The sequence below is a fragment of the Maniola hyperantus genome, chromosome 5 (genome assembly GCF_902806685.2).
Source record: "Maniola hyperantus chromosome 5, iAphHyp1.2, whole genome shotgun sequence".
Taxonomy (NCBI): Eukaryota; Metazoa; Arthropoda; class Insecta; order Lepidoptera; family Nymphalidae; genus Maniola; species Maniola hyperantus.
The window spans coordinates 4148863-4176635 of record NC_048540.1 but is presented as its reverse complement, the minus strand read 5'-3'; the positions used below and the strand labels follow the sequence as shown (position 1 = coordinate 4176635).

At 39.1% G+C, this 27773-nt stretch overlaps 1 protein-coding gene across 3 annotated transcripts in view; it reads left to right on the top strand.

Moving 5' to 3' along the window:
- stan (Protocadherin-like wing polarity protein stan) overlaps nucleotides 1-27773 on the top strand; it is a 219639-nt gene that overhangs the window by 158038 nt on the left and 33828 nt on the right. For all 3 annotated transcript variants that reach the window (XM_034968852.2, XM_069498934.1, XM_069498933.1), the window contains exons 4-20: nucleotides 76-1259; nucleotides 2986-3187; nucleotides 3846-3986; nucleotides 7073-7302; nucleotides 7546-7671; nucleotides 9242-9408; nucleotides 9756-9898; nucleotides 10637-10807; nucleotides 11270-11457; nucleotides 12351-12588; nucleotides 13184-13388; nucleotides 14047-14199; nucleotides 14892-15112; nucleotides 15710-15881; nucleotides 16481-16776; nucleotides 17040-17172; nucleotides 17701-17900. In XM_034968852.2, the coding sequence (XP_034824743.1) occupies nucleotides 136-1259; nucleotides 2986-3187; nucleotides 3846-3986; nucleotides 7073-7302; nucleotides 7546-7671; nucleotides 9242-9408; nucleotides 9756-9898; nucleotides 10637-10807; nucleotides 11270-11457; nucleotides 12351-12588; nucleotides 13184-13388; nucleotides 14047-14199; nucleotides 14892-15112; nucleotides 15710-15881; nucleotides 16481-16776; nucleotides 17040-17172; nucleotides 17701-17900 (4110 nt within the window). In that variant the 5' untranslated portion in view covers nucleotides 76-135. The remainder of the gene's footprint in view (nucleotides 1-75; nucleotides 1260-2985; nucleotides 3188-3845; nucleotides 3987-7072; nucleotides 7303-7545; nucleotides 7672-9241; nucleotides 9409-9755; nucleotides 9899-10636; nucleotides 10808-11269; nucleotides 11458-12350; nucleotides 12589-13183; nucleotides 13389-14046; nucleotides 14200-14891; nucleotides 15113-15709; nucleotides 15882-16480; nucleotides 16777-17039; nucleotides 17173-17700; nucleotides 17901-27773) is intronic.

The following is a 27773-nucleotide window of genomic DNA, read 5'->3' as shown; positions in this document are numbered from 1 at the left end:
ATTAGATTTGCATAAATTGAAATTATGATCTTTGCAAACATTTTGTGTGTAATGCTCATTTTTTGTTTTATACAGATGGGCCACGAGCACGTCTGTCGGACGAGGCGGCGCTGCTGTAGGTGAACAGGAAGTAAGATGGCGCGATGGGTGCAGGCCGTGCTGACGGCGCTGGCGCTGTCTGCCGCGCGCGCCTACCTCATCATCGTGCCCGACTCCGCGCCGCCCGGCCACGTCGTCCTCGACGCGGCCGTCTACAAACTAGGCTCGGAAAGAACCTACACCATCGACGTACACCGCACCGCTAACTTCGTACACCACATCCTACGAGTCAACAGAACTTCTGGACTAGTCACGTTGCGTAAGCGACTAAGATGCGACGGCGTCCTCTACCCTAACCTCTTCACTTTTTACGTCGACTCCACATCCGAACGAATCAGAGACATCGATTACTATAGCTTACCTATAAGAATACTTGTAGCCGGTGAAGACTGTAGCAGACGTCACGCTGACCTGTACGATATAGATTTCGATAGAGTCTACGATCAAAACGATTCAGCTTTACAGTACGAAGATGAAAATGTTAGAGATAAAAGAGAAGCTATTTATCAAGAGAGTATAGACTGGAGATTGTTAGAAGAAGAGGAGCTAGGCTCTAGTCAATATAGTGTGCTGTCCACGGCCTATCCGTGGTCCAACGCGATGTTTGAGGATTTCGCGTTTAGTAATAGTAGTAGACCAAAACGATCTCCATTAGTTCCCTTCGATATGGCCATAGATGTTAAGATAGCTGAAGCGAAACAGTGGATTTCGGAGACGTACGCCAGTTTTGGGATACCGACAACGGATCGATGGCAAGGAATTTGTTTAAAGAATTCGCAATTCGTAAATTCTTTGACAGCATTTCTGCCGCGGACAGTTCAAAAACAGTGTAGAGTTCAATTCTTAGACGTAAGTGATCCACGTTTTGTCATTGAGAGTAGTCAGGGTGATCTAGTAGCAAGCGGTGACGTGTGTATCCAAGAGCCTATGTGGAAGGTTTCGGTGCTTTTTACATTCAACTGTGAACGGACAAATATTGTTGATTCGGACCATAGATTGAAGATAGTGTATCATCATCAAGAGCTGAACGATACGGATATAGCAAGACGAGTGAAGAGGGAGTTGCGAAATCAGTCCCCTTATTTTGAACAAGCTCTTTACGTAGCTTCAGTCGCTGAAGAACAACCACCAGGAGTCATAGTCACTACTGTAAGAGCCCGGTAAGTTATACAAAACATTTTGATATTTAATTGAAGCATAGAAATAGTTGAGTAGAAGTCGTTAAAGCTAGGTCAACAACTCAACATTGATTAAGGTTTTGTACTTTAAACAATGTACTAATCCCCCAGATAAGTTCAGGAATGTGAACGGCTTCTACAATCCTCGCACTATGAAACCGTGAACTTTTCAAGCCCACATAAAATGACTAGGGTATCATTAACGTGCCCCAAGCGATCAATTCTCTTTTTGAACAGCTAAAGTGATAGCAATAACAATAAGCTTTGTCAGCCAAGCATGATTATAAATTTACGGCACCTTGTGTTTTAACATCTGCAGATACGCTAACTTACAACTCACCTTAGGTCGGCAGCCGACATTTTCATATGTCTGTAGATTGGTGATTGGTTGCCAGTTGGGCCACTGCGACTCGAGTAGCATCGACATACTTATATACCTTTTCAAATATTGTTCCAGTGCCAAACCAAAATTACCCTAATCAATTAGTCATGAATTCCACCGGTCTGACACCCGTCTATAAAAAGGTGACGACAGCAGTGCGCTCTAAAGTGTACACCTTTTTAAATATCCTTGTATTAAAACTTCTGGGACGTTGGAGACGGTGTCACCGCAAGTCGTTGCCATCATGTCTGGACATATATAGCAAATCCGACTCTACTCAAAAATTGGAGCCGACTTGTTGGACACCTTATAGATGCGGTTTCAAATGCCGTTCCAGTAGTTAACCAAAATTACCCTAATCAATGAGTCATGAATGCCACCGCACCGGTCTGACACCGGTCTATAAACCATCTGGCCTGCTTTAATTGACTCTAAGCTGGCTCGTTGAGCTTTTATGATCTCATCTATTTCATGCGGTCCGGAAACAATGTAATCGCGACGAACAATGGCTGACGGGCCGTAAAGCTAAAATACCTCAATTACGTTGACGTCGGCTTATTGTGACTGGCGTGAACAACATAAATGGACTTTTTTCCTTTTCATAGTCTGGGCTATATCAGATTAACCTTTCACCAAGTTTACGATTATATCCATTATATTATCATTTCAGTAATGATGCCTGACTAATAAAGTATAAGCGGGTGATTTAGATAGATATTACAATAATTTTTGTCCGGCTCCATGTGAATGCTCATTATTTGTAAGAACTATTATAATATTTTGAATGATGACGAAATTGTTTGGAATCAGTTAATTTTTATATTGTACCAAAATATATGTATTTTTTAAAATAAATACCGGAACATTTATCTTGTACAACCAGACATGATAAATAGTGCAGCAGTAACTATTCGCATACTTGTCCAAACTTTCTTTTAATAAGTACCTAGGTATACCTTTAAAAAATTCTAGTTTTGGATAAGATATTGATACTTTCTTTCAAGAATATCTATATGTTATTACTAAGTAGGTATGTATAGTATGCGTTAATACATATGTCCAGATGGCAATCAGGGTATGAGGCGTGGGGACGCCCCGCACACCCGCACTTCACACGCGCTATCCCGCACCGCGTAAGCGTGGGGGCTGTGCGGGTGTCCCTACCCCAATTGCCAATCACTATAGTTTCATAACAACGATCTCTGTGATAATTTCAATTTTTAATTACAATCGTTTTTTTTTATCTCATTGATTTTTTTTTTTTTTTACTTAAGTAAATAAGAAATATTGCCTGCCATACCTACAAAATTCCTTTACCTTTCACAGTGATCCAGAAAATAGCCCAGTGACGTACTCAATATCGAGTCTCCTGGACTCGAGGTCGGCTGGCATGTTTGCTGTGGACACCAGGTCTGGAGTGGTCACGACGCAGGCTCGGCTGGACAGAGAGAGACTCGATGTGCACTACTTCAGGGTGGTAGCTCAGGATGACACGTTCCCACCGAGAAGCGGCACTACGACGCTCCAGGTTTGCTCTTCTGTTCTTTATCTAAAGTCTAAAGAATTTTGCTTGTAGTGGCTGCACAAGATACGGTTTGCTTACAGTCAGTCTGCGGCCCAGCTGGGAGCGGGTGCGTCCTGCGAGCGGCCAGCGGGCGCGATGCAATACTCTCAGACCCGCTCTCGATTAAAACGCGTCCGCGCCTCTTCCTTCGAATTTCTTGTAAAGATATTATATTAAGAGATTGTTCTACACGCTGGCTACCCCGCAGGACGCACCCGCGCCCACCTGGGCCGCAGAGTTAGAGATAAAATGAGAAAAATAATATCTAATACCGACTGTACTCACGTATTTAGTCTCAACCGCGACGCGTGCGCTATTAACTGACTCCCTTAAAAACGGACCCCGGATGGGTTCGAAACTAGTCGGGCTAACGTCGACTAAATACGTGAGTACAGCCGGTGACAGATATTATATATAATGGAAATCACTCACGATAATTTAAACGCTAGAATAATATCTATAGTAGGTAGGTACCTACTCCAAAAGAAGAACACATTGCTACTAGAAGAAAACTTATAAAAGATTTTGATTGGTTCCCAAATTCCGCATTGATATATTAAGCAGACTTTGGAGCCCGTCTTCTTAAAAAAGTTATGTCAATGAACTTGCCTCTACTATCCAGATAAACGTGTTAGACTGCAACGACCACGCGCCGGTATTCGAGATGCAGCAATATGAAGCTTCGGTCAGAGAAGGCGCCAGCACTGGTACCACCGTGCTTACGCTAAAGGCTACCGATCAAGACATTGGCAAAAATGCTGAGGTATGAATCCTTTCATCAGATGCAACTGTTCTTTACAGTTTTCCCACACATGTGTTCTGTGGTCCTAGTGTACCTATTGTTATGTTTTGCATTAATTTTCGTTTATTTTAGCATCATCTTTCACTAGTCCACACTAATATTATAAATGCGGAAGTGTGTCTGTGTGTTTGTATGTCTGTCTGTCCGTCTGTCTGTCTGTTTGTCTGTCTGCTATTCTTTCATGGCCCATCCGTTGAACCGATTTTGACGAAATTTGGTACAGCGATAGCTTGCATCCCGGGGAAGGACATAGGCTACTTTTTATTCCGGAAAAACAAAGAGTTACCACGAGATTTTCAAAAACCTTAATCCACGCAGACGAAGTCGTGGGCATCATCTAATATACATATTATAATCCTAATTCTTAAGGCTATTAGGACTATATCGTCAGCCAGTATTTTTTTTACGGTGTTGAGACCATATAATTATGATAGGGATATACGGATACGGTAGGTCTTATCAACGAATAATTCTGATGACTGACAAACTTAAGGGTGTAGAATTGTACCTAGAATCTAGATGTGCGAAAACTTTAAAAGCTTCTATATTTATCTTCTGAAATCTATTGAATTGAAACTTAAAAGAGTAGATAAAGGTAGATATTTGCTGCCAAGTGCCCACTTACGAATAACTAACTACCTACGAATCTAATTATTCAGGTTATTATGGTATACCTATAACCTAAAGTATTTTTACTATTTACATAAATTAGGATTTTATTTTTTAACATTTAATATTTATGATCGAATTCCATTAATTTTATGTGTTAAAGGAGCCAATGGATAATATGATAAAACCTGATTGACTTGTTATACGACTATCATTATCATAGGCATGGCTTAATAGTTAGGCGCAGAAAGCTAGTAGGTAGCATCAGCTTCGTTGTTATGATAAACTTGCCATAAGGAGTGTAGTTTTGAAGCTTGTGAATAGGGTATAAGAGGTGGCGAGGTTGTGTAGAAAATCTAGGCTCAACCTAGAAAAGCGGCTGGCAACCCCGTTTGCCGCCGGTGGCGCCTCTGTCGCAGCTCGCGGGCGTTCACTTCTCTCTCAATATGTCTGCCACCTTGTGAACTCATTTTGCTTGTATTTAATTTACTTTATAACTAATAAACAGATTGACTTTAAAGTATACCGGGACATTTTTCTTTACTTCAGGTTGGGTATAGTTGAGTGCTCGAAAATAAAATTCTATCTGGTGATAAGATCTTGTGGCCTAAGAGCCAGCGCGTGCCAGACCTTCGAGGAACGTTTGCTTGGATCATGGTGGCTTTGGGATATAATATGTCATTCAATGTTCTCAGCGTACATATTCAAAATCCTTTGATCTTTTATCGTTTTGTATTTTATGTCTTTTTTCTTGTACCTTTATTTGTATTTAAATTTATTATTAATTATCTAGTTAGTGTAAGTGGCACTGCCGTTCTAATAAGATATAAAATAAATAAAAATAACAGGTATTAAAGGTGTAAAAAATCTTACGTCAAAGTTTAAAGTCTACTTTTTAATATTTTTGTGGGAATAGTATAAGAAATCACGTCATGCATTGCCAGACACTCAGTATGGTAGCAACCCCCTGCCAGATACCTTTAAAGTTTAATAAAATTATTTACGTTTAAGGGTGTCTGGCGGGGGTTCCCACGACACTAGTGTCTGGCAATGCATGCCGTGGTTTCTAATACTACTCCGAAGAAAATATAAAAAATATTGAACCTTATACTTTGACTTAAGTTTTTTTACACCTTTATTACCTGTTATCTCCCAAAGTCACTATGATCCAAACAAATATCCAAACAAACGTTCCTCCCAGTGTTTGGGACAATACACAGAGAAACTTTCGGCTTTTATAAAATATGGAAGGTCTGGCACGCGCTGGCTCTCTCTCTATTGTCAAAAACATATTATTAAAACAAATGCCAGAAGCATGAACGCAGAAATACTACGCCAGAAGCCAAGAAATAATTTAAGGGCAGTGAAAATCTCTATGTACTATTTACCTAATCTCAAGCAAGACGCATTACCTATGTTTAAATTCTGGCATAACAGCTTATGCTTTGAACCACAGCTCCAATTGAATCATACCTGCCTATTATCAGAAAATTGATATTCAAGATCTTGTTATCATACGCGATGTATAAAATATGGCCGATTCTATCAGATCGTTGACCCGAAAAACTTATTTACATTCGATAAACGAAAGGAATGCACTACCAGCTACCTTATTAGAGCAGTTGTCATTTTATGCTACTGATAAAATAGAAGGGAAATAGTTAGTGATAATCCCTTTTACGAGATAGTCTTGTCTCTTGACGACGCTTTTGGTTGCGTGCATTCATTTACCTTTTTATGGATGATCAAAGTTCTCGGAACGCAACATATTTTGTTCAAATTACATTAGATCACGCCATCGTCATTCCAAACATCAAAAAAATTAACCCCCTTATGCATGTTTTTTATCTCGTAACACCTATAATACTACCCACCTAACAAAATTTTTGAGGGGAAGGTAGGTAACATTTGGATTATTTTTAGAATTTTTACAAGCAAAATAAAAGGTCTATGCAATCCATATTAATATTATAAATGCAATAGTGTGTTAGTAGACGGACGTCTACCTTTACACGACCCATCCGTTTAACTGATTTCAACGAAATTTGGAACTTGAAACAAGTAGATATAACTTGCACTCCATGTCAGGGACGTACATAGACTCCTTTTTTCCCGAAAGAATCATAGAATTCCCACGGGACTATTAAAAACCTGAATCCACGCGATGAATTCGCGGGCACCATCTGGTATACTTATATTTTTAATGACAGTAATTATTCTTTGTGCAAAAGCCGAATTTGTAAAGGAATAGTCAGGTCAAGTAGGTAAGGGCAAAATTGATCACGGGTTGGTAATTTGAACCTTTTGTTTAAGTCATAGGTATCTAAAACAGGTTTAAAAATATAATTTTAAAATATAAACATGTTTAAAACGAATGCCAAAACCAACCCTGGTCTGCCCTCAATTTATTACTAAGAGGTGTCTAATTTTTGTTACAGGTGGAATACTCGATAGACTCAGTCAAGGCAGAGTCACTAAACCCAGACCTTATAAACGACTCCATAGATTCAACAGACCAGATTGAAGCCAGAGAAGTATTCAGGGTGGACAGTAGAAGCGGTGCGTTGCTAACTCGAGCCCCATTGGACAGAGAGAAAGTGTCTAGGTACACTGTGATTGTCAAGGCTACGGACCAGGCCAGCCCGTTGTCTGATCGAATGTCTAGCAGGTTAGTAACTAGTAAAATCCACGAAATAGAGATCATCATGACAAACCCATCACCCCCTACTGAGCACAGATCTCCTCTCAGAGGGCCTGGGTGGGCCATAGTTCACCACGCTGCCCAAGTGCAGATTGGTAGGTTTTTTTTGAGTGATGAATGATGATTGTCCTTAATTTTATGCAGTTTGCAATTTTTCCATAAAATATTATGTTGTTATTTTATGATCAATGAATTTATTATTTCCTGCAGCGCAACGATTCACGTAAACATCTTGGACGACAACGACAACTACCCGCAGTTCAGCGAAAAAACCTACACCGTGAATGTGGACGAGGACATCAGTGTTGCTGACAACCCTGTCATCGCTAGGATAAAGTAAGTTAAATTTAACAGTGGACTGGTTTTACTAAGAAATAGTACTGTATTTCCTACTTCCATGCTGGACCCTAAGTTTTCTTAGGATTTAATCTAGTCTTCGCCAAGCTAGTCACCCTATTACTAAGGGCGATTACGCACTGCACCCGATCCGAATCCGTGAAAATACGTCCGGAAGTAGCTATGACTAACTGCTTATAACTATTTGTATGGTAGCTTAGGCACTAGCTCCGATTTTCGTCACCCGTGAGAATATCTCGGATGTACCTCGGATTCAAATCGGACTTTAGATATGCCAAGATATCCACTCAATAGCTTGGATTCTTGATCAGACATCGGGTTAGTGCGTAAGCAATATCCGAGTTCGGTTTGAGTTTTTTACCATTCGTATTTTCACGAACTCGGATCGGATGAGTGCATAACCGTTCTAAGCCTCCGATGTCCGTCTGTCTGTCTGTCAGCGGGCCTCGTGAACCGTAATAGGTAGAGAGTTAAAATTTTCACAGAATGTGTATTTCTATTGCCGCAATAACAACAAATAATAAAAATTTCACCATCTGGGTGTCTGGTGCACTTCAACCGCCCGTTGTGCCAGATCCTTTTTTCCACGCACAGGCAACTGTGGAATCAACTGCCTTCGGTGTTCCTATTAGATTACAACATGGGGTTATTCAAGGGGAGGACCAACAAATCCCTGAAAGGCCGGCAACGCATTAGTGGTTCCTCTGGTACTGCAAATGTTCATGGGCGGCGGTAATCACTTAAGATCAGGTGACCCGCCTGCTCGTTTGTTCGTCATTTTTATTTTAAAAAAATCAAATTAAAAGCTATACGTTTCATACGTATTCACGCGATACTAAGTAGGTAGTGTACTGTACCATGCATTGCTTGCTTCTTTTAAACGGAAGTTAGAATGTAGACGTCTGCGTTTCGGAATTTATAAGGCTGGAAATAAATCCTTGTTTATGGATATTGTGTTCCCTCGATATGTTTTACAGTGAAATATGTAGCGAGAACTTCCAACGAAAACTGTCTGCTGCGGCGTAAAATATTCCTTTTACCTACCTTAGATAATTTAAAGAAACAAGAATTTTCATATAAATTGAATTGTCTTATCTCTACGTAGAAGATAAAAGACTCGGAAAAATTAGAAATACATTATAGGTAAGTAATAAAGAGGAGCTGGCAAACAAAACGGTGTAATTGCGCGGTATAAAATACAGAAAAAACAAAAAATTGTAGGTTGAATCTCTGGCCAGTGCCTTTTGAAACTCTATTGTAATTGTTTCGTTTTGATCGATATCACGAAGCTTGGACTGAAATTTAACACAGGTTTAGGTCTAAATAAATGAATTCAGATTTGTATGCAGTGAGTCAAAAACTTCCGGATAAAAAGTCCAAAGTAATTTGCTTAGAAGTGTATAGTTCGCGACAAGTTGACATGACAATCGGGGTGGGGACGTCCCGCACACCGGCACAACTCCCGCGCTAACCAAAGCTAACGGGCGAGCGCGAACTATAACTACACCGTTTTGTTAGCCAGTTCCTTGATTGATTTGATCCGTTTCAGAGCAACGGACGCAGATGTCGGCCCCAACTCGGCCATCCGCTACGCAATCATCGGCGGCAACACGCAAATGCAGTTTTCCATCGACAGCCTGAGTGGAGATGTGTCTCTTATTAAACCTCTCGACTACGAGCAAGTGCGCAACTACCGACTTGTGATCAGAGCTCAGGGTGAGTCCTTTGTATTAACCTTACAGTACCTACAGTACAGTACAGGCCTTTAGAATGACATTTCGGCTTTGTAGAGCGTTGTCTCTGTCACTCATACCTATATGACGTTTTGACGGTCTCAACGACAGAGACAATGCTCTACAAATCCGCTATCTTCTTCTAAAGGTCGATGTACATTATTTTCTGCCGAGTACTGTACCTTACTCTTTTACATCGATTTAACTATATAGTAACTCGTATATATATCTACAGTAGCCGAAAGGAAATATTGCACATCGACCTTTAGAAAGAGAGTTCGGCTTGTACTCACTATAATACTCAAAATAAATATCTTAAATGTTTAACAGACGGCGGTAGTCCATCCCGCTCTAACACCACCCAGGTTCTGATAAACGTCAAGGATGTGAACGACAACGCGCCGCGCTTCTACACCTCGCTGTTCCAAGAGTCCGTCAGCGAGAGTGTGCCCGTCGGATACAGCATCGTTAGAGTGAGTATCACATAAATCTATCACTATTTTAATCTAGATAACAGGTACATAGGTACCACGATTAATTTGATGTTTTTATTTGTCGATATTTCAACCAAATTGCACGGGTCGTGGTCACGACGGGACTGCGGTGCTGCGAGAGATGAAGACACTAAAATAGCACACTAAAATATGTCGTTAAAGCACTAAATAAGCTTAAAATCTTAAAATTAATCTATCACTAGTAGGTACACCTACAGTAACCGGCAGGAAATATTGTATAGGTAGTATGCACAGGTTGAAATGGCAATCGGGGAGGGAACGCCCCGCACACCCGCACAACCCCCGCGCTTACCCGGTGCGGGCGAGCGCGGTTCATTTGTAGGCCCGCCTCATACCCCGATTGCCATCTTCTGTTGTGGACCATACATCGACCTTTAGAAAGAGGTTTTGGCTTCGTAAAGCGTTGTCTCTGTCATTCATACCTAAGTAACGTTTTGTAGGTCTCAACGATAAAGACAACGTTCTACAAGACCGCTATCTCTTTCAAGGTCGATTTTTGTGCCGATACCCAGTACACCGGGAATTAAAATTGACACTTGGTGTCAAACGGTCATCATGTTGATACCTACTATATTGCGAGTGTGGTGGAACTAGAGCCAAAACCCTTCTCATTCTGACAGGAGACCCGTGCTCAATAGTAAGCTAGCGATGGGTTGATCATGATGATGATGACATTCATAATTTTATTCATTACAGGTTCAAGCTTATGATGCAGACGAAGGCGTGAACGCAGAACTAACTTACACGTTACAAGACAAAGAGTACAATGGCAACAACGATCTACCTATCACCATAGATCCTCGTTCTGGATGGGTTTACACGTCAAGCCATCTCGATAGAGAAGTCCAATCGAAATATCAACTTCAGGTATGTGATTTATTGATGACTTAATTTATTTGGAATCCTTCAGCAAGTTGTGGAAACACATTCCATTAGCGGGAAAACTGCATCAATCATTATTACAATCGTAATCGTTGCGACTGGCTGAATTTATGGTATTCTTGTTACAACAGTAAATTGTAGCCAATAGCAAGCGAGCATCAACCAATTAGAGGTGATTGTGATCGTGACATTGTAGTTGTCGTTCTATCGCAGTCGAGCCGTAGGGTGTGTTTGAAACTGACACTTATATTTACTTGTAAAGCTCATTTATTGACATTCAAAAGTGTAGCGTACCCGTTATAAACTAAAGTATTTGAATTTGTGTGGTCAAATTTTAAGACTGGACAGAGATCAAAGAAAAATAGAGACCACGAAAGTCTTACGACTTGGCGTTCAATAATAAAAACTGTTGCTTAGCTCTTATACTACTAAGTGATATATTTTTAGGTGACAGCAACAGATAGCGGCACGCCTCCCCGTTCAGCCACAGCATCAGTAGTGGTAGTGGTTCAGGACGTGAACGACAACGACCCGGTGTTCGCTCCGCCTCAGTATGACGTGGAACTGGCGGAGGACGAGCCACCTGGTACTCCTGTCGTCACTGTCACTGCTACAGACGCCGATGAGGATAATAGGTAAGACGTGGAAGAAGAAAAGCATGCTGAAGTGGCAATGGGTTGGGCACATAGAAGCCCCCAACTAAGGAATGAAATGAGTCGCAGGGAATCGTTGAAAACGAGTAATACACGAGCGTGGATTGTGGGAATTCCTTACTTACTGCTGACAGCGCACTAACATCGACAGTGGTGTGGTGATTCACACTTCGTGCCCGTGTATCCAAGTGTCCACGTACGTTTCGCGCTTGCTCGCGCCTTGCCCGTTTTACGTTAATGCCTACGCTCTTAAGATATTTCGTAGCGTACCTACCTAATAGGTTTGAGAGGACAATTTAAGCAGTAAATTAAAATAACTAATTTTAAGCTGGCTAGTTGCTTAAAAATATTATGATGATGTAGGTACGTTATCTTCTATCTTCTATCTTCTTATCTAAATATATAAAAGGAAAAGGTGACTGACTGACTGACTGACTGACTGACTGACTGACTGAATGACTGACTGACTGATCTATCAACGTACAGCTCAAACTACTGGACGGATCGGGCTGAAATTTGGCATGCAGATAGCTATTATGACGTAGGCATCCGCTAAGAAAGGATTTTTGAAAATTCAACTCCTAAGGGGGTGAAATAGGGTTTTGAAATTTTGTAGTCCACGCGGACGAAGTCGCGAGCATAAGCTAGTCTAAATATATAAAAGAAAAAGGTGAGGTGATCTATCAACGCACAGCTCAAACTACTGAACGGATCAGGCTGAAATTTGGCATGCAGATAGCTATTATGACGTAGGCATCCGCTAAGAAAGGATTTTTGAAAATACAACCCGTAACGGGGTAAAATAGGGGTTTGAAATTTGTGTAGTCCACGCGGACGAAGTCGCGGGAATAAGCTAGTTATTTTTATATTTATAGGTTACACTACGAAATCACCGGCGGCAACACCCGAGGCCGTTTCTCCATAACATCACAGAATGGCCGAGGACTTATAACAGTAGCGCAGCTGCTAGATTTCAAGCAGGAACGGAGATACGTCCTAACGGTCACTGCTACGGATTCTGGCGGAAGATCTGACACTGCTATGGTCAATATCAATATAACCGATGCTAATAATTACGCGCCTGTGTTTGAAAATGCACCTTACACTGCTTCGGTAAGATCTTTACTTATTAATACAAGTTCTATTGAATCATTTATTTAGATTTTCTACTATCTATTGCAACTGTCTGTAGGTATAGGGCGTTTTTGAGAAAGGACTCGCCATATTTGCTCTGTGTCAAGTGTCGTGTCAAAAATATGTCTGAGTCCTTCTCAAATTTACGCATTATGCATTATGACACTCAATTTTTCATCTGATAAAAACTGAGATTTTGACTGCCTAATGATGATATTGCAGTCTTAAGATGTATCGCGCTAACTTTGACAAGCCATGGAAGTTTCTTAAGCCAACACCCATGTACAATTTTTATGCGGAATTGCACTGAACGCTTAATCGCTTAGCGGTTTTGCTGGTAGAGCCAACTAGCTATGACAGAAGCTACCTGGCTACCGCTCTACCAGCAAAACCTTACCTCAGCTTTAGAAATTATAAGTTCGGAAATGGCTCACCAGATCTTCAATCCCTCACATCCATAAGACCCATTATGCACACCGTCGTGTCTATTATTCAAAAATTATGTGTGACTTTGATTTGTTTTTTCATAAAGTATTGTTAGTATTATTCACTAATAACTTACTATACTTTGTAGGTATTTGAAGATGCTCCAGTGGGTACAACAGTTCTGGTGGTATCTGCAACAGATAGTGACGTAGGAATAAACGCACAGATAACTTACACGCTCAGTTCAGAAATCTCCAACGAAGCCGTCGCCCATCACGAGCAGGAGTTCCACATTAACCCACAAACTGGTGCCATTACGACGAACAAATTGTTGGATAGGGAGACTATGAGTGGTAAGTTAACAGACTGATGCCAAATCACTGTTGTTTTAATTTGATTGTGGATTAAACAAAATAACTTGAAATGGTCATACAAACAAATAGACCTACAAACTGAGGGCGAAAATGGAATTGAATCGGTGGGGTGATTACGTAAAACTTTGCAGTAGCGACGGCAACGCGGCAGCAGTAGCAATGCGACAGTTCATTTGCTGTTTCTCTTCTTCTTCTTATTTTGCTTTGTGGCTATTGCTGTCTCTCTCTAGCCGGACGTTTGACAGCAATGATCGCGAGATTTACGCCTGTCGCGAGATACGTAATCACCCTGCCGGTAAACTTTGCGTCGTGCACAAAACTACACACCCAGGTAGGCGTTAGATTGGAACCCGCTAGACCAAATAAAGCATGGACGGCCAAAACAAACGTGGCAGTGTACTATTTTTGATGAGGCAAAAAACCAGCCTCACTCGGGGCGAGTTGAAGTATATCAGTCATAAAAGTCGGACATCTGTTCAAAAGATCGGCTTGGAGAAGAGTGTCTGCCCTCTTTTGTTTCTGGGGACACAGAATTTAATGATGATAGTGAATTCAAATTAATCGAAAATCTTTAGAAGTCAAGAGTTGTTTTTACTGGATACCTTGCTATTTTCTTTGTAAAAAGTTTTTTTTTCAGGATATCTGCTTACCGTAACGGCTCGTGACGGCGGTGTTCCATCGCTCTCTGACACAACTGATGTGGAAATATCCGTAGTGGACGTGAATGATAATGAGCCGATCTTCAAGCAGCAACTCTATACCGCCAGCATCATGGAGGACGCTTTAGTTGGTAAGATATTTTAGTTCTCTCCTTGAGGCTAGCAAGGATTGGACCCTGAATGAAATCCACTATCATACTGATACTCAAAACTCCTAGTTTTGACAGTCCAATGATTTAAATACGATTTCGAATGAATGTAAAACTATTTAAAAAATTGACACAAGTACAGAAGAACTAGTAATAGAATTCATTTTAGCGTTTAAAATATCGTGAGTGATTTCCATTATATATAATATCTGTATAATGGCTGTACTTACGTATTTAGTCAACGTTAGCCCGACTAGTTTCAGTAGAATTCATTTTATCTCAAGATCAGACAGAATCAAATAGAATATGGATTCAACACTGTTTTTAAAGCAATATTTTAGTAAGTATTAGCCGTAGTAGGTAGGTACAACAGTTCAACAGGTGGACTTTATACCTACTTATTACCAGTCCTACACTTGAATGTTGCATTATTGAGGCTGAAACGTAAAATAACTGTGAGAGATACTTAGTTCTAAAATTTATTATCCTAGTTCATCTTCTTGCCATGCATATTTTCAGGATCTAACCACTTCTAATTTGCTCGTATCGTTCTTATTCTCATTTTATGTTCCTGCCAATGATTGCCAAACTTGCTTGTAGCTTGATTTTTAAAATCTGCAAGGTTAATAGTTATTTCAATATAGCTTGACTAACATCGAATCTCCTGTCCCCAGGTACATCAGTAACCCAAGTCAGCGCCACGGACGCCGACGTAGGGCTCAATGGAAGAGTGCACTACGAACTAGAAGCCAAGGACCGGGAAGAAGGGTCGTTTGTCATCGACACCGCCTCTGGTGTAATCAGAACCAACAAGGCTTTGGACAGGGAGTCTGTGGCGATATACGATCTGAAGGCCTTGGCGATTGACGGGGGAACACCTCCTCAGAGCTCTAGCGTAAGTAATATAGAAATATTTTACCCTACCAATTACCGTCGTACAAGATCGCACACTATTCCTTGGTGTACAAGATTATGAACTATTGTCGTTAAGGTTTTAAACACAAGAACATCAGAGACTCGTGCTATCTCGTTCATAATTCGCATACAAAACATGGCGCTAGGCAACAACCAATAACAGACGGACGCGCGTTATGATTGGCTGAGATATTTTTTGCCATTAAAAATAAGATTTCTGCACTCATTAAAGTGGTAGTAAGTAGGTACTGTCAGAGTGAACTAAAGTGAAGAAACTCTCGGTTTGCTCTTGAATCGGCAAAATATTAGGTTACGAGTGTTTTGCCATAGTCTACCACGCTGGCCATGTGCGGATTGGTAACTCCGAAAAGTTAGAGGTGCGTGCTCGGGATCGAACCCCCAATCTCCGATTGGAAGGCGGACGTCCACAGATAATTTTAATTTTAATTTAAAGCAGATTTAATTATAAGTAATATGTTTTTAGTTTAGTTTGTAACGATGGGGCTGGCGTATAGGTCACTTATAAAAGCCCCTTAAAAATTAGCGTAGGTAAAAGTACTAACATTGTTATTTGCAGGTGATAGTCCACATAAAAGTGGAAGACATCAACGACTCGCCGCCCGTGTTCGAGAGCGACTGCCTCACGTTCTACATCCCGGAGAACAGCCCCATCGGCACCACGGCCGGCGAGATCTACGCGCACGACCCGGACGAGGGCCCCAATGCTGTCGTGCATTACTCTATCAAAGGTATACTTGAATAGGGATGATGCCTTTTTTTCCGCTGGTAAAAATGCAGTTACGCATACCGCACAAGGGCGGTTTTGTGGGACTCACTGGCGGTTTTTTATATAGGCATCATCTCATTTACCTATATCAATATCGGTGCGTCCCCAATATCAACTTAAAGCCGAGGGACCTGAGTAAATACGTGTTAAGAAATTCGACTCTACTTGGTACTAAAAAAACTCAAAATATACAATACTAACTGATGCCCGCAACTTCGTCCGCGTGGATTTAGTTTTTAAAAATCCCGTAAGAACTCTTTAATTTTCCGGGATAAAAAGTTGCATAAATGTCTTTCTTCTTTCTTTCTTCGCTCTGGGCTGGTTTCCGCACTTAAACGTTTCCGTTTGTTGTGCGTGCCTATATCACCCATGTAAAAAATCACGGCGATCCGTTGCTCTTGTGATTGAAGGACAAACCAACAAACAAATACACTTTCGCATTTATAACAAGAGTAGTGATACCAATATACAAGCAATGTTACCTATTATTATATATACCTACCTTGTGAGCTGCTGAATGCAAAATTGAAAAAAATATCAGATTTTTAAACTTGTCCCAAGGTGGAGACGATTCCAACAGTTTCTCCCTCGAAACCCGCCAAGGGTCTGACAAGGCAGAACTAATAACCATGGTAGACCTTGACTACGAGAGCCCAAGGAAGAAATACGAGCTGATCATCAGAGCCGCGAGCCCCCCTCTCTGGAATGACGTCAGAGTGGAGATCCTAGTGACGGATGTGAATGACAACGCGCCGATGTTGAAGGATTTCCAGATCATTTTCAATAACTATAAGGACTGCTTTCCTGTGGGACCCTTTGGTAAGGTCCCGGCGTATGATGCTGATGTTACTGACAAAGTAAGTTGAGTAGTTGAGCTGTTTTTTATTCCATTACAAGCTAGCCCTTGACTACGATCTCATCTGGATGGTAATGATGCCGTCTAAGATGGAAGCGGGCTAACTTGGAAGATACATGGCATTTTTATTAACTCCATCCTATCGGTTTCTACACGGCATCGTACTAGAACGCTAAATCGCTTGGCGGCACGCTTTTGCCCAATAGGTTGGTAACCACACCATTATTGCGCCATTGATTCGTAGTTAACCTTTTTTATTTGCAGCTACAATACCGTATTCTATCGGGCAACAACGCAAACCTCGTTCTTTTGAACGAGACCACTGGTTCTATGACTTTGTCGCCCCAGTTGAACACCAACGTGCCTAAGCTAGCTACAATGGAAATATCCGTTACAGGTCAGTTCATAAAAAAATCTAGGTATATTATGTATGTATTTTGTATTTGTATAACTAGGGCTTTTTCATTTTGAGCTGACTATGATGAGTAAACATTTCACTAGAAATGTTGAGCTGACTATGATGAGTAAACATTTCACTAGAAATGTTTACTCTCTAATGAATTCAGAGCAACCTACCATTGCACTACGGCTGGGTTGATCTGTGCGTCTGCGACTATCCCTTATAATGGGGAAGTTAGTTTTTGGAATCGGGGACTGCGTGCGCTGCGAACCCCTGACCATCGATTATAAGTCCCGCAAATTGCTAATGCGCGTGGTTTTTAGTGACGTCAGCACTAGACTGATGTTTCGAGCTGATTGTATATTTTCATTTCGGCTGTCGTCAAAATGATATCATTTCGATGTTAATGAGACATGGTTCCAGCGCAATAGCAATTTGCGGAACTTAGAAGAGGCGGATTTTCTAGCCATTGGGCTATGGTGTAACATACAGCATGCGATATGCACTGTCTGCTTGTGATTTCAGATGGTGTAAACGAAGTGAAAGCGATGATGCAGTTACTAGTCCGGCTCATAACAGAAGAGATACTCTTCAACTCGATAACCGTCCGCCTGAACGACATGACGGCCGAGCAGTTCCTGTCGCCTTTACTGGGCTTCTTCATAGACGGGCTCGCGGCCATCATACCCTGCCCTAAGGAGAATATCTTCATTTTTAGTGTACAGGTAAGTTAACTCTGTTTATAAATAAATAAATAAATAAATAAATAAAAGTTTATTCAGCTCACAAAACAAGAAAATACAAAAAACATACAAACCAAATGTTACAAATTAAAAAAAATTAAAACTAGGTAAGCTTAAAACTACGAGCTCGACAGTACTAAAAAGAAAAATGATGTCTTGTTTGAGCTGAAAAGGCTACTGCCTCAGCATGATGCTGCAGTATTTGACTACTGCAGCGCTGATTTTCAGGCAGAGCCCTAGTGTCACGACCCGACAACGAAAGTGTTCTCTATAATATAAAAATCAACTAAAATAAAAAAAAGACTTCATTATTAGTGGAGTAATAAATATAATATATATATATATATATATATAGGATATTACATATATACTTAAACACATGTAAACTTATACACATACAAAATGTAGGTACGACATGTTTTTGATGTATGGAATGCCATTATTCTGTTTGTGTAGACTACCTGCAGGGAACTAAAAAATCTTTTGGTTGACCACTTGACCACCATAATATAGAATAAGTAGTATATTATAATATGACATAGTATAGTATAGTCAGAGATAAGTATCGTGTGTTGTAGTGCGTGTAAGATCTGGAATAGTCGTTTAACCCTGTGATTTTTGGCTTTCTAAAACATATTTTTTTTAAAGTTTTTTTAAAAGAAATTGTAGATTTTAGCATTCTGATGGGGGGTGGGAGATCATTCCAGATCTTACAGGCTGCGTGTTTAAATGTACCTCGAAATTGTGACGTTGTAAATTTTGAACTACTAATTAGCGTTTCGTTTTTAATAAAAATCAATTTTGTTCAAAGTATGTTGGTGCCACCTAGCATCAAGGTGCAGAACTACGCGTGGGTCGATGTTCAGAGTTCATTCGAGCCATAATAGATGGCGTTTGCTTCGTTGTCAATTGTCGTAAAAATAAAACAAAATAATTAAATAAAACCATAATTTCATTTGTTTATTGTTAAGTCATTAACAAAACGGTTCTTATAATATATCCTTAGGTTCCGCAAATATTCAAAAATGAATTGGCTTCATGATCAAACTAAATGAGAGCGGCCACACTCGGGTTGCGTCTGGCAACACCGATAGGTGAGATTTAGAATTTTCCTGGAGTCAACATGTGAAGACGAATTTTTTTTCGTTCCAGGAAAATCTCATTCTTTTCGCCCATGGCTTCGCCTGGGAAAATACAATAGTTCTAAATTTAGTCATCCTAACGTATTTCCATGTTTCATCAGTTATGGTGAGTGAAAAATCAAGTAATGTGGATTCGACAAAATGGCGGTTTGGTTAGAGAAAATCCTAATCTCATGATTTCATTCCAGTTCCAGTTATTTTATCTTCCCAAATAAATGAGGATAATGGGTTGTGGGTGGACTTCTGAAAACCATTGGTGGCCAGGAGTTCAATAGGGTTTCTGTTTTACGATTTACGTTTACGTTTTACGTTTAGCTTCAGTTTTCCGTTTTAGTTTTCCGTTTGCGTTTTCGGTTTTCGTATTTATTTCTTTTGCACATTCACGTTGACAACTTAATTGCTATGGATAAGACTTGGTGAAAATCTTTGTAATGAAACATTTCGGTTGTGAAGAATCAAATAAATTGAGTTTTGGATCTTGGCCGATGCCGTCCAGCTACCTTGCAGTCTTCGCACCAACAAGTAAGCGAGTGTTTGTATCCTGGAACTGTTTAGTGAACCTTCTTAGTGTATGTGTACAGTAAGAACCCTGTCTTTACTACTGAGCTTTTATTTTGAAACAATTTTATGAATTTTACTGTGTCATTGTCTATTCCATGCCAATGGCATCTTAAATTTAAAACATAGATTTTATGTACTATCTACCTAAGTCATTATAATGTATCTAAATTAAGTCTTGGCATTAAGCTAGAATAACTAAGCATTATTAGCCATCATTCTGTATTAAGCGACCCCGGTAAAAGTTACATTAAAAACAATTTTGCCTAACATCTAGCAAATTTCATTTATAACACCTCATATGCATTACAAGGGAGTCGACGGCTAGCTTCTATTCTTTACTAGGTAGATAGATCAAGTAAAGTAAATTAAAATTATTTTTTTTTCCTCTAATCTTTGTAAGGTGGTAGATTATTCCGTATCCGGGTATATTTCTATTCCGCCCAATTTACCACCCTTACAAATGGCGCCCGAACGTTTTTTATATAGTTATTTCAGTATATTTTGAGAAATTTTGTGAATTTTATGAAATGTACTCCGCTGATTGTACAATTTTCTAAGTAGTGACACATTGCAAGGAGCACTAAGCTGTTTTTTATGGTTAACTAACTAAATAATAACTAATAGTTAGAAATTTTGTTTGATAGTTTAAGTAATTTTCTGAGTATAGTCCAACAGTGGTTGTTTCTTATTTAAATAACACATTATAAATGGTGTTTATGCCGTTCAATTATGTTATTTGACTTACCTTGGAGGTGTATAAGTGAATGTTTGCCTTCAGTTTAGTAATAAACATTGCTTAACTGAGTTGTTGTTGGGTATTGCTTTCAATAGTAAGTACATCTTATGTTTGAAAATTCCGGTAACTTAGTATAATTAAAGTTTTGAAACGCTATGTCCTGTTAACTAGTTACACACATACATTTATAAATACTAAGAGTTACAACTTGTGAAACTAAATATATAAACTATATTCAGAGATTACATTAAGTTCAAGTATGAAGTTATGAACAATTTTTTTTCAGTGACTTGATACTTCTTTATTTTGTTGAAATTTTGTTTAGAGCTGTGTTAAGGTTATGATAAAAGCTACATCACACACAAAACATGTTAAGTTTAAGTGAATGCTGGTAGTTTAAAGTGACATTTACAAACAGATTTTGTTGTATTTTAGGTTATGTGTTAAAGGTGTAAAGTAACAGTCATCAAACCATTGCACAATCTCTTTGTTTTTTTTGAAAGATAATATGCTAGTCAGAGTTCATTGCAACTTTGCTGCCTGTTTACTTTTGTAATTGTAAAGGTTGTAACACACTGTGTACTCATAAAGGTGATACTGCACCTTACAATCATTTATTCAATTTTGGGAAGTTTATTTTGTTATATTTTGTTTACTATAGTAATAATATGTGCTTGCATTATTAACAATATTTTGGAATAGGAACATAATTGATAAAATAGTTAGGATAGACTTAAGAATATTGTTTTTGTTGTGTATTTTGCTTGTGTATATTTAATAGTTTAAATAACTTCTTTTGTGTTTGTGTTTAACCAATTTGTATAAGGCTAAACATAGACAGTTACACAAGCTCGATATTTTGTTAAATGTGTTTTGACTTAACACAATGGAACAGACTTTTGCCCAGTTTCATTCACTTTTGAAGGACGAATTGTGTTATGAGGTATCCATTCGTTCCGAAACTCCAGCACCTACAGTGCTAGGTTTAAAGAAACAGTTAAAACAATTAATTCAGGAAATTCCTTCTGAATCAATTTTAGAGACGGATTTCACTTCTGAAAGTGAGTTAGGGGTTATTACTAAAAAACTTCAAGACTTAGAAGATTTATTAAAAAAGTGTTCTGACACTAAAGATAGACATGCCCTCTGTAGGTCTAAAGCTTTAGCTTCACATTTGTACTTTAGAATTTTGAGAATACAGTGTTCCGAACTCAGCTTAATAAGTAGGAAGAGTGAATTACATACAAAGTTGCAGAGTTTGATTTCCAGATTAGATGCTGACAATGAGTCGTCTCACGACGAATCACTGGATTCCGAGAGTACCGCCGTTGACTGCACTGGTGATAAAAATGTTGCCAAGTGGAAGTTACATTTCAACGGACAGGGTGATCCGCGCAGTTTCATCGAACGCGTTGAGGAATATAAAAGATCTTATGGCGTTTCAGATGGAAAATTATTTGTTTCTGCATTTCATCTTTTTACAGGCCGAGCATTGTTATGGTACAGAGGCAACAAATGTCAAGTTTCGTCTTGGTCAGAATTGAGAACTTTATTTTTAGAGGAATTTGATGCAGTAGATTATGACTACAGGTTGCTAGGTGAAATTCGAGCAAGAACACAAGGCTCTGAAGAACCTGTGTCTATCTATTTCGCTATAATGTTTTGCATGTTTTCAAGGTTGTCAACACCACTTTCCGAAGAACAAAAGTTACAAATTTTATTACATAATATTCGCCCTTTTTACTCAGAACAATTAGCTCTTGTTGACATTAAGTCTGTCGCAATGTTGAAGGAAAAGTGTCGCAAACTAGAGGCTGCGAGGCAGCGTTCCGCCTTATTTTCTGAGCCTACTAACAGTAAGGCAACTTTAAGTTCAGAGTTTGCTTACAAACAAGTGACAAAACAGATAAACACACTTTCAGTCACACCTGCACCTAAGGTTGATACAAGTAAAGGCACTGATTTTTCGAAAACAAATAAACAACTATGTTACAAGTGCGGCAAGGGTAACCATTCCTTTAAATTTTGCAGGACAGTTCCGAAATTTATTAGATGTTTTTCGTGTGGACGTCAGAACTTTACAGTAAAGACATGTCCAAGTTGTAGTAAAAAGGCGATTAGTAAACCCGCTCCGGACAAAAATTCAAAAAACTAATTAGTAAGAACTGTGCAGAGACACAAGTAAAGAACTTGGTCATTAACAACAAAACATCCCTTTTACCTGACACAGTTCTGTATTCAGTGGATAAACGAGACTTTAGGCCACATTTAAAGGTTTTTGTTGACGGTTTTGAGATTACAGGTTTACTAGATTCCGGTGCTTGCGCGTCAATTTTGGGTAACCAGGCGCACAAGGTTTTTTTGAGATTCGGTTATAAATTGCATAGCAGTATTGATACCACATTTTCAGTGGCAAATGGAGACAAACTTGATTGCATGGGTTATATGTTTATTCCGATTACTTATAATTCCGTAACTCACATAATAAAATTTTTTGTAGTACCCTCTATAATAGCGGATGTTATTTTTGGCTGTGACTTTTGGAAAACATTTCAGTTAGCCCCTGGCATTTTTGATAATTTAGAATTAATTAAGGCACCTTCTCAATTTTACAATATTTGTGCGATTGATAATGAACAAATTCATACCATCACTTCTTTTGAAAACTTATCATCTCAACAGAAAGAATTAGCCCAGTCTGTAGTAAATAAATTTTTAGATATTTCTTCAACGAAAATTGGATTGGGTAGAACAAAATTAATTGAACATGTTATTGACACCGGTGATGCCTTGCCAATAAAAATAAAACAATATCCACTTTCTCCCGAAAAGAAGGATGCTTTAAGTAAAGAGTTAGATAGGATGCTGGAAATGGACGTAGTTACTCCGAGTGAAAGCCCTTGGAATAACCCAGCAATTTTAGTGAAAAAGGCAAATGGAGACTGGAGATTTTGCCTAGATTGCAGGAAATTAAATTCAGTGACAAAGGGGGATTCATACTCAATACCGTACATTCCACAAATTCTAGATAGCTTGAAAGAGGCAAGGTTTTTATCATCGATTGATTTAAGTTCAAGTTTCTGGCAAATTCCGTTAGCTAACGACTCTCAGGAAAAAACCAGTTTTACAGTTCCTGGTAGAGGGTTATTCAAATTTAAAGTCATGCCGTTTGGCCTATGCGGTGCACCAGCACGACAGCAGAGGTTAATGGACCAGTTATTTAATCAAAATTTTTGTAGTGATATTGAAAATGGAATAGTATTTTGTTATATAGATGATATTGTTATTTGTTCTGCTGATTTTGAAACCCATTTAATTTTATTAAACAGAGTTCTGGATAAACTAAAAATGGCTCAACTATCCATAAATTTTGATAAATGTAATTTTTTTAGAAACTCTTTGAAATATTTAGGGTATATAGTGGATGAATTTGGTTTACGCACAGATCCTGGAAAAGTTGCCGCAGTTTTGAACTTTCCGACCCCAAAAACTGCACAGGAGGTAAAGATTTTCCTAGGCACTTGTTCTTGGTACAGGCGCTTTATTAGGAATTTTTCAACCATCGCTGCACCACTCAATAGACTAACGAGTAAAGGAAAGAACGCACCTAAATTTGAGTGGAGCGAACAGGCAGAGGTAGCATTTAATACATTGAAGAATGCGTTGGTAACCGCACCTGTTCTTGCGGTACCGAATTTTGAAAAACCATTCAAAATACATTGTGATGCTTCTGCATATGGTGTTGGCGGTATGCTAACGCAAGAAACCGATGGTTGCGATCATCCCATTGCGTATGTCAGTAGGAGCCTAAATAAAACGAAAGGAATTACAGCGCGACGGAACGCGAGGCTCTAGCTGTGATTTTTGCAGTGGAGAAATTTCAGGCTTATTTTGGTTCCAAGCCAGTCACAATTATCACAGACCATGCATCCCTAAAGTGGTTCTTAAATTTAGAAAATCCCTCAGGACGACTCGCCAGATGGGGTTGTAGATTATCACAGTATAATTTTGTTATCGAACATAGGAAGGGTTGTGATAATGTAGTTCCGGATACCTTGTCGAGACTCATACACGTAGATGTAGTTGGTGATCGTAATGATAACTCTAGTCAACAAGTTTTGGTAGATGACTGGTATGACAAAACATTTAATGGCTGTAAAATCAATCCAGCAAATTTTCCGAATTTTAGTATTTTGAACGATAAACTATATCGTTACAGTAAATGTAAATACCAGCTTCTCAGTGAGTTCGACTGGAAAGAGGTAGTCCACAAGAACGACATCCTTAGAATTATGCAACAAAACCATGCAGATGCAACTGCAGGTCATTTTGGTGTGTTCAAAACTCATCGCAGATTATCTCTCAGATATTTTTGGCGTGGTATGTATAAGGACGTGGTTGAGTACGTTAAGAATTGTGATACTTGCTCTGCGTATAAACACACGACATCAGCCACTCCAGGTCTGCTTGGGAAGCCTAAAGTTTGCGAGAGACCTTTTCAGGTCATTTCGGCTGATTTAGTCGGACCTTTGCCTAGGTCTAAATCAGGATTTACATTTCTTTTTGTGGTGACGTGTTGTTTTTCGAAATATACAATGTTGTTTCCGTTACGGCGTGCCACAGGTGCCGCTGTTGTTAAAGCGCTAGAGAATTTTGTATTTTTGAACCATAGTGTTCCAGAGACTGTGATTGTGGACAATGGGTCCCAATTTACAGGATCTGAATTCCGTAATCTCATTAAGCGTTATAATATTCCGAAATTACACTACACACCACTGTACACTCCGCAAGTTAACCTTGTTGAGAGGTACAATAAGGTTGTTATGACTGCTGTAGCCGCTTTTGTGAAAGATAACCACAGGTCCTGGGACGAAAACCTGTACAAGGTCCAGTTCGCCATAAACAGTGCGGTTAATGAATCCACTGGATTCTCCCCGTTCTTCCTTGTCCACGCTAGAGAACCGGTTTTAAATGGTTCCTTCTATAAGGACACGGATAAGGAGTACGAGGCCGGAATTCCAAGGGAGGAATACGCAGGAAAGTTTGGAACTTTGGAGGACATATTTGGTCAGGTTAGGAGAAATTTGTTTCAGGCTCATGCAGAGTATGCAACGCATTACAACTTAAGGCGTAGGTCTGCAAGCTATTCTGTTGGGGACATAGTGTGGAAAAAGACCTATCCACAAAGCGACGCTACAAATTTTTTCGCAGCTAAGCTGGCACCTAAGTATGAAAAGTGCAGGGTTGTCAAGGTTTTGTCACCTTTGGTTTACGAACTAGTTAGAGTAGCTGACAACCACCCAATAGGCACTTGGCATATTAAGGATATTAAGAAGTAGATATTTGCCATTACTTAGTTTGGTCTAAACTGTTTGAATATTTAAGTTATCAATATTCAATTAGGAATTTGAATGAGTGTAGTGATGTTCTGAGTTAACAGTTACATTACCATGGTTCAGTTGAGGAGGAATGTAGTGGATGTATGTAAGGATGAATATGTGATGATTGGAATGCTTGTGGTAGACCAACCGGTTGAGAAAGTAAAAATGCAAATATCGTACTTTGGGGATAACGAAAAGGGGGGGTTTTGTGTTTTGTTTTCGTTTTCCTTCTAGATAATGGATCATTTCTGTTATTTTTTCCGATTCTGTTCCGAGATCTATTTTCTAGGAGAGTTATTTCGTTTTTTTTTCTCATATTCCGATTTTGATTCGGTTTTATTTTTCCGAATGGGATAGAGAACGGTTGCCATATCAGATGGACCCGTTCACAACCAGATTTTCCGTATTTGTTGAGTAACAAATATTACGATGGTAGTTTAAAAGAGTGAACCACCGTAGGCCTAGACGCATTCTATCAGTCAGCTGAAGAATGATGCCAAGATGTTTCCACTCAAGTGTCTTAGACACCATGAGGTTTTTTTGTATATATTCTTTTTAGAAGTTAGGGTTGTGTAGTTAAGTATAATGTATAAAACCTTACACTGTTTTCAGTATATTTATTTTGTTAGACAATTTTCCTTGTTAGTAGTAGATGTGCGTTCACGCGTAACTTCTGTGTTTTTTTGTTTGTTTGTTTCAGGCAAATTGTTAGTAGTTGTTGGATGACGCTGAGGGCAGCGTGGTTCAACCTGTTGAACCTTTTCGTAGGAGGGGAAGTATTGTGACGTTGTAAATTTTGAACTACTAATTAGCGTTTCGTTTTTAATAAAAATCAATTTTGTTCAAAGTATGTTGGTGCCACCTAGCATCAAGGTGCAGAACTACGCGTGGGTCGATGTTCAGAGTTCATTCGAGCCATAATAGATGGCGTTTGCTTCGTTGTCAATTGTCGTAAAAATAAAACAAAATAATTAAATAAAACCATAATTTCATTTGTTTATTGTTAAGTCATTAACAAAACGGTTCTTATAATATATCCTTAGGTTCCGCAAATATTCAAAAATGAATTGGCTTCATGATCAAACTAAATGAGAGCGGCCACACTCGGGTTGCGTCTGGCAACACCGATAGGTGAGATTTAGAATTTTCCTGGAGTCAACATGTGAAGACGAATTTTTTTTCGTTCCAGGAAAATCTCATTCTTTTCGCCCATGGCTTCGCCTGGGAAAATACAATAGTTCTAAATTTAGTCATCCTAACGTATTTCCATGTTTCATCAGTTATGGTGAGTGAAAAATCAAGTAATGTGGATTCGACAAAATGGCGGTTTGGTTAGAGAAAATCCTAATCTCATGATTTCATTCCAGTTCCAGTTATTTTATCTTCCCAAATAAATGAGGATAATGGGTTGTGGGTGGACTTCTGAAAACCATTGGTGGCCAGGAGTTCAATAGGGTTTCTGTTTTACGATTTACGTTTACGTTTTACGTTTAGCTTCAGTTTTCCGTTTTAGTTTTCCGTTTGCGTTTTCGGTTTTCGTATTTATTTCTTTTGCACATTCACGTTGACAACTTAATTGCTATGGATAAGACTTGGTGAAAATCTTTGTAATGAAACATTTCGGTTGTGAAGAATCAAATAAATTGAGTTTTGGATCTTGGCCGATGCCGTCCAGCTACCTTGCAGTCTTCGCACCAACAAGTAAGCGAGTGTTTGTATCCTGGAACTGTTTAGTGAACCTTCTTAGTGTATGTGTACAGTAAGAACCCTGTCTTTACTACTGAGCTTTTATTTTGAAACAATTTTATGAATTTTACTGTGTCATTGTCTATTCCATGCCAATGGCATCTTAAATTTAAAACATAGATTTTATGTACTATCTACCTAAGTCATTATAATGTATCTAAATTAAGTCTTGGCATTAAGCTAGAATAACTAAGCATTATTAGCCATCATTCTGTATTAAGCGACCCCGGTAAAAGTTACATTAAAAACAATTTTGCCTAACATCTAGCAAATTTCATTTATAACACCT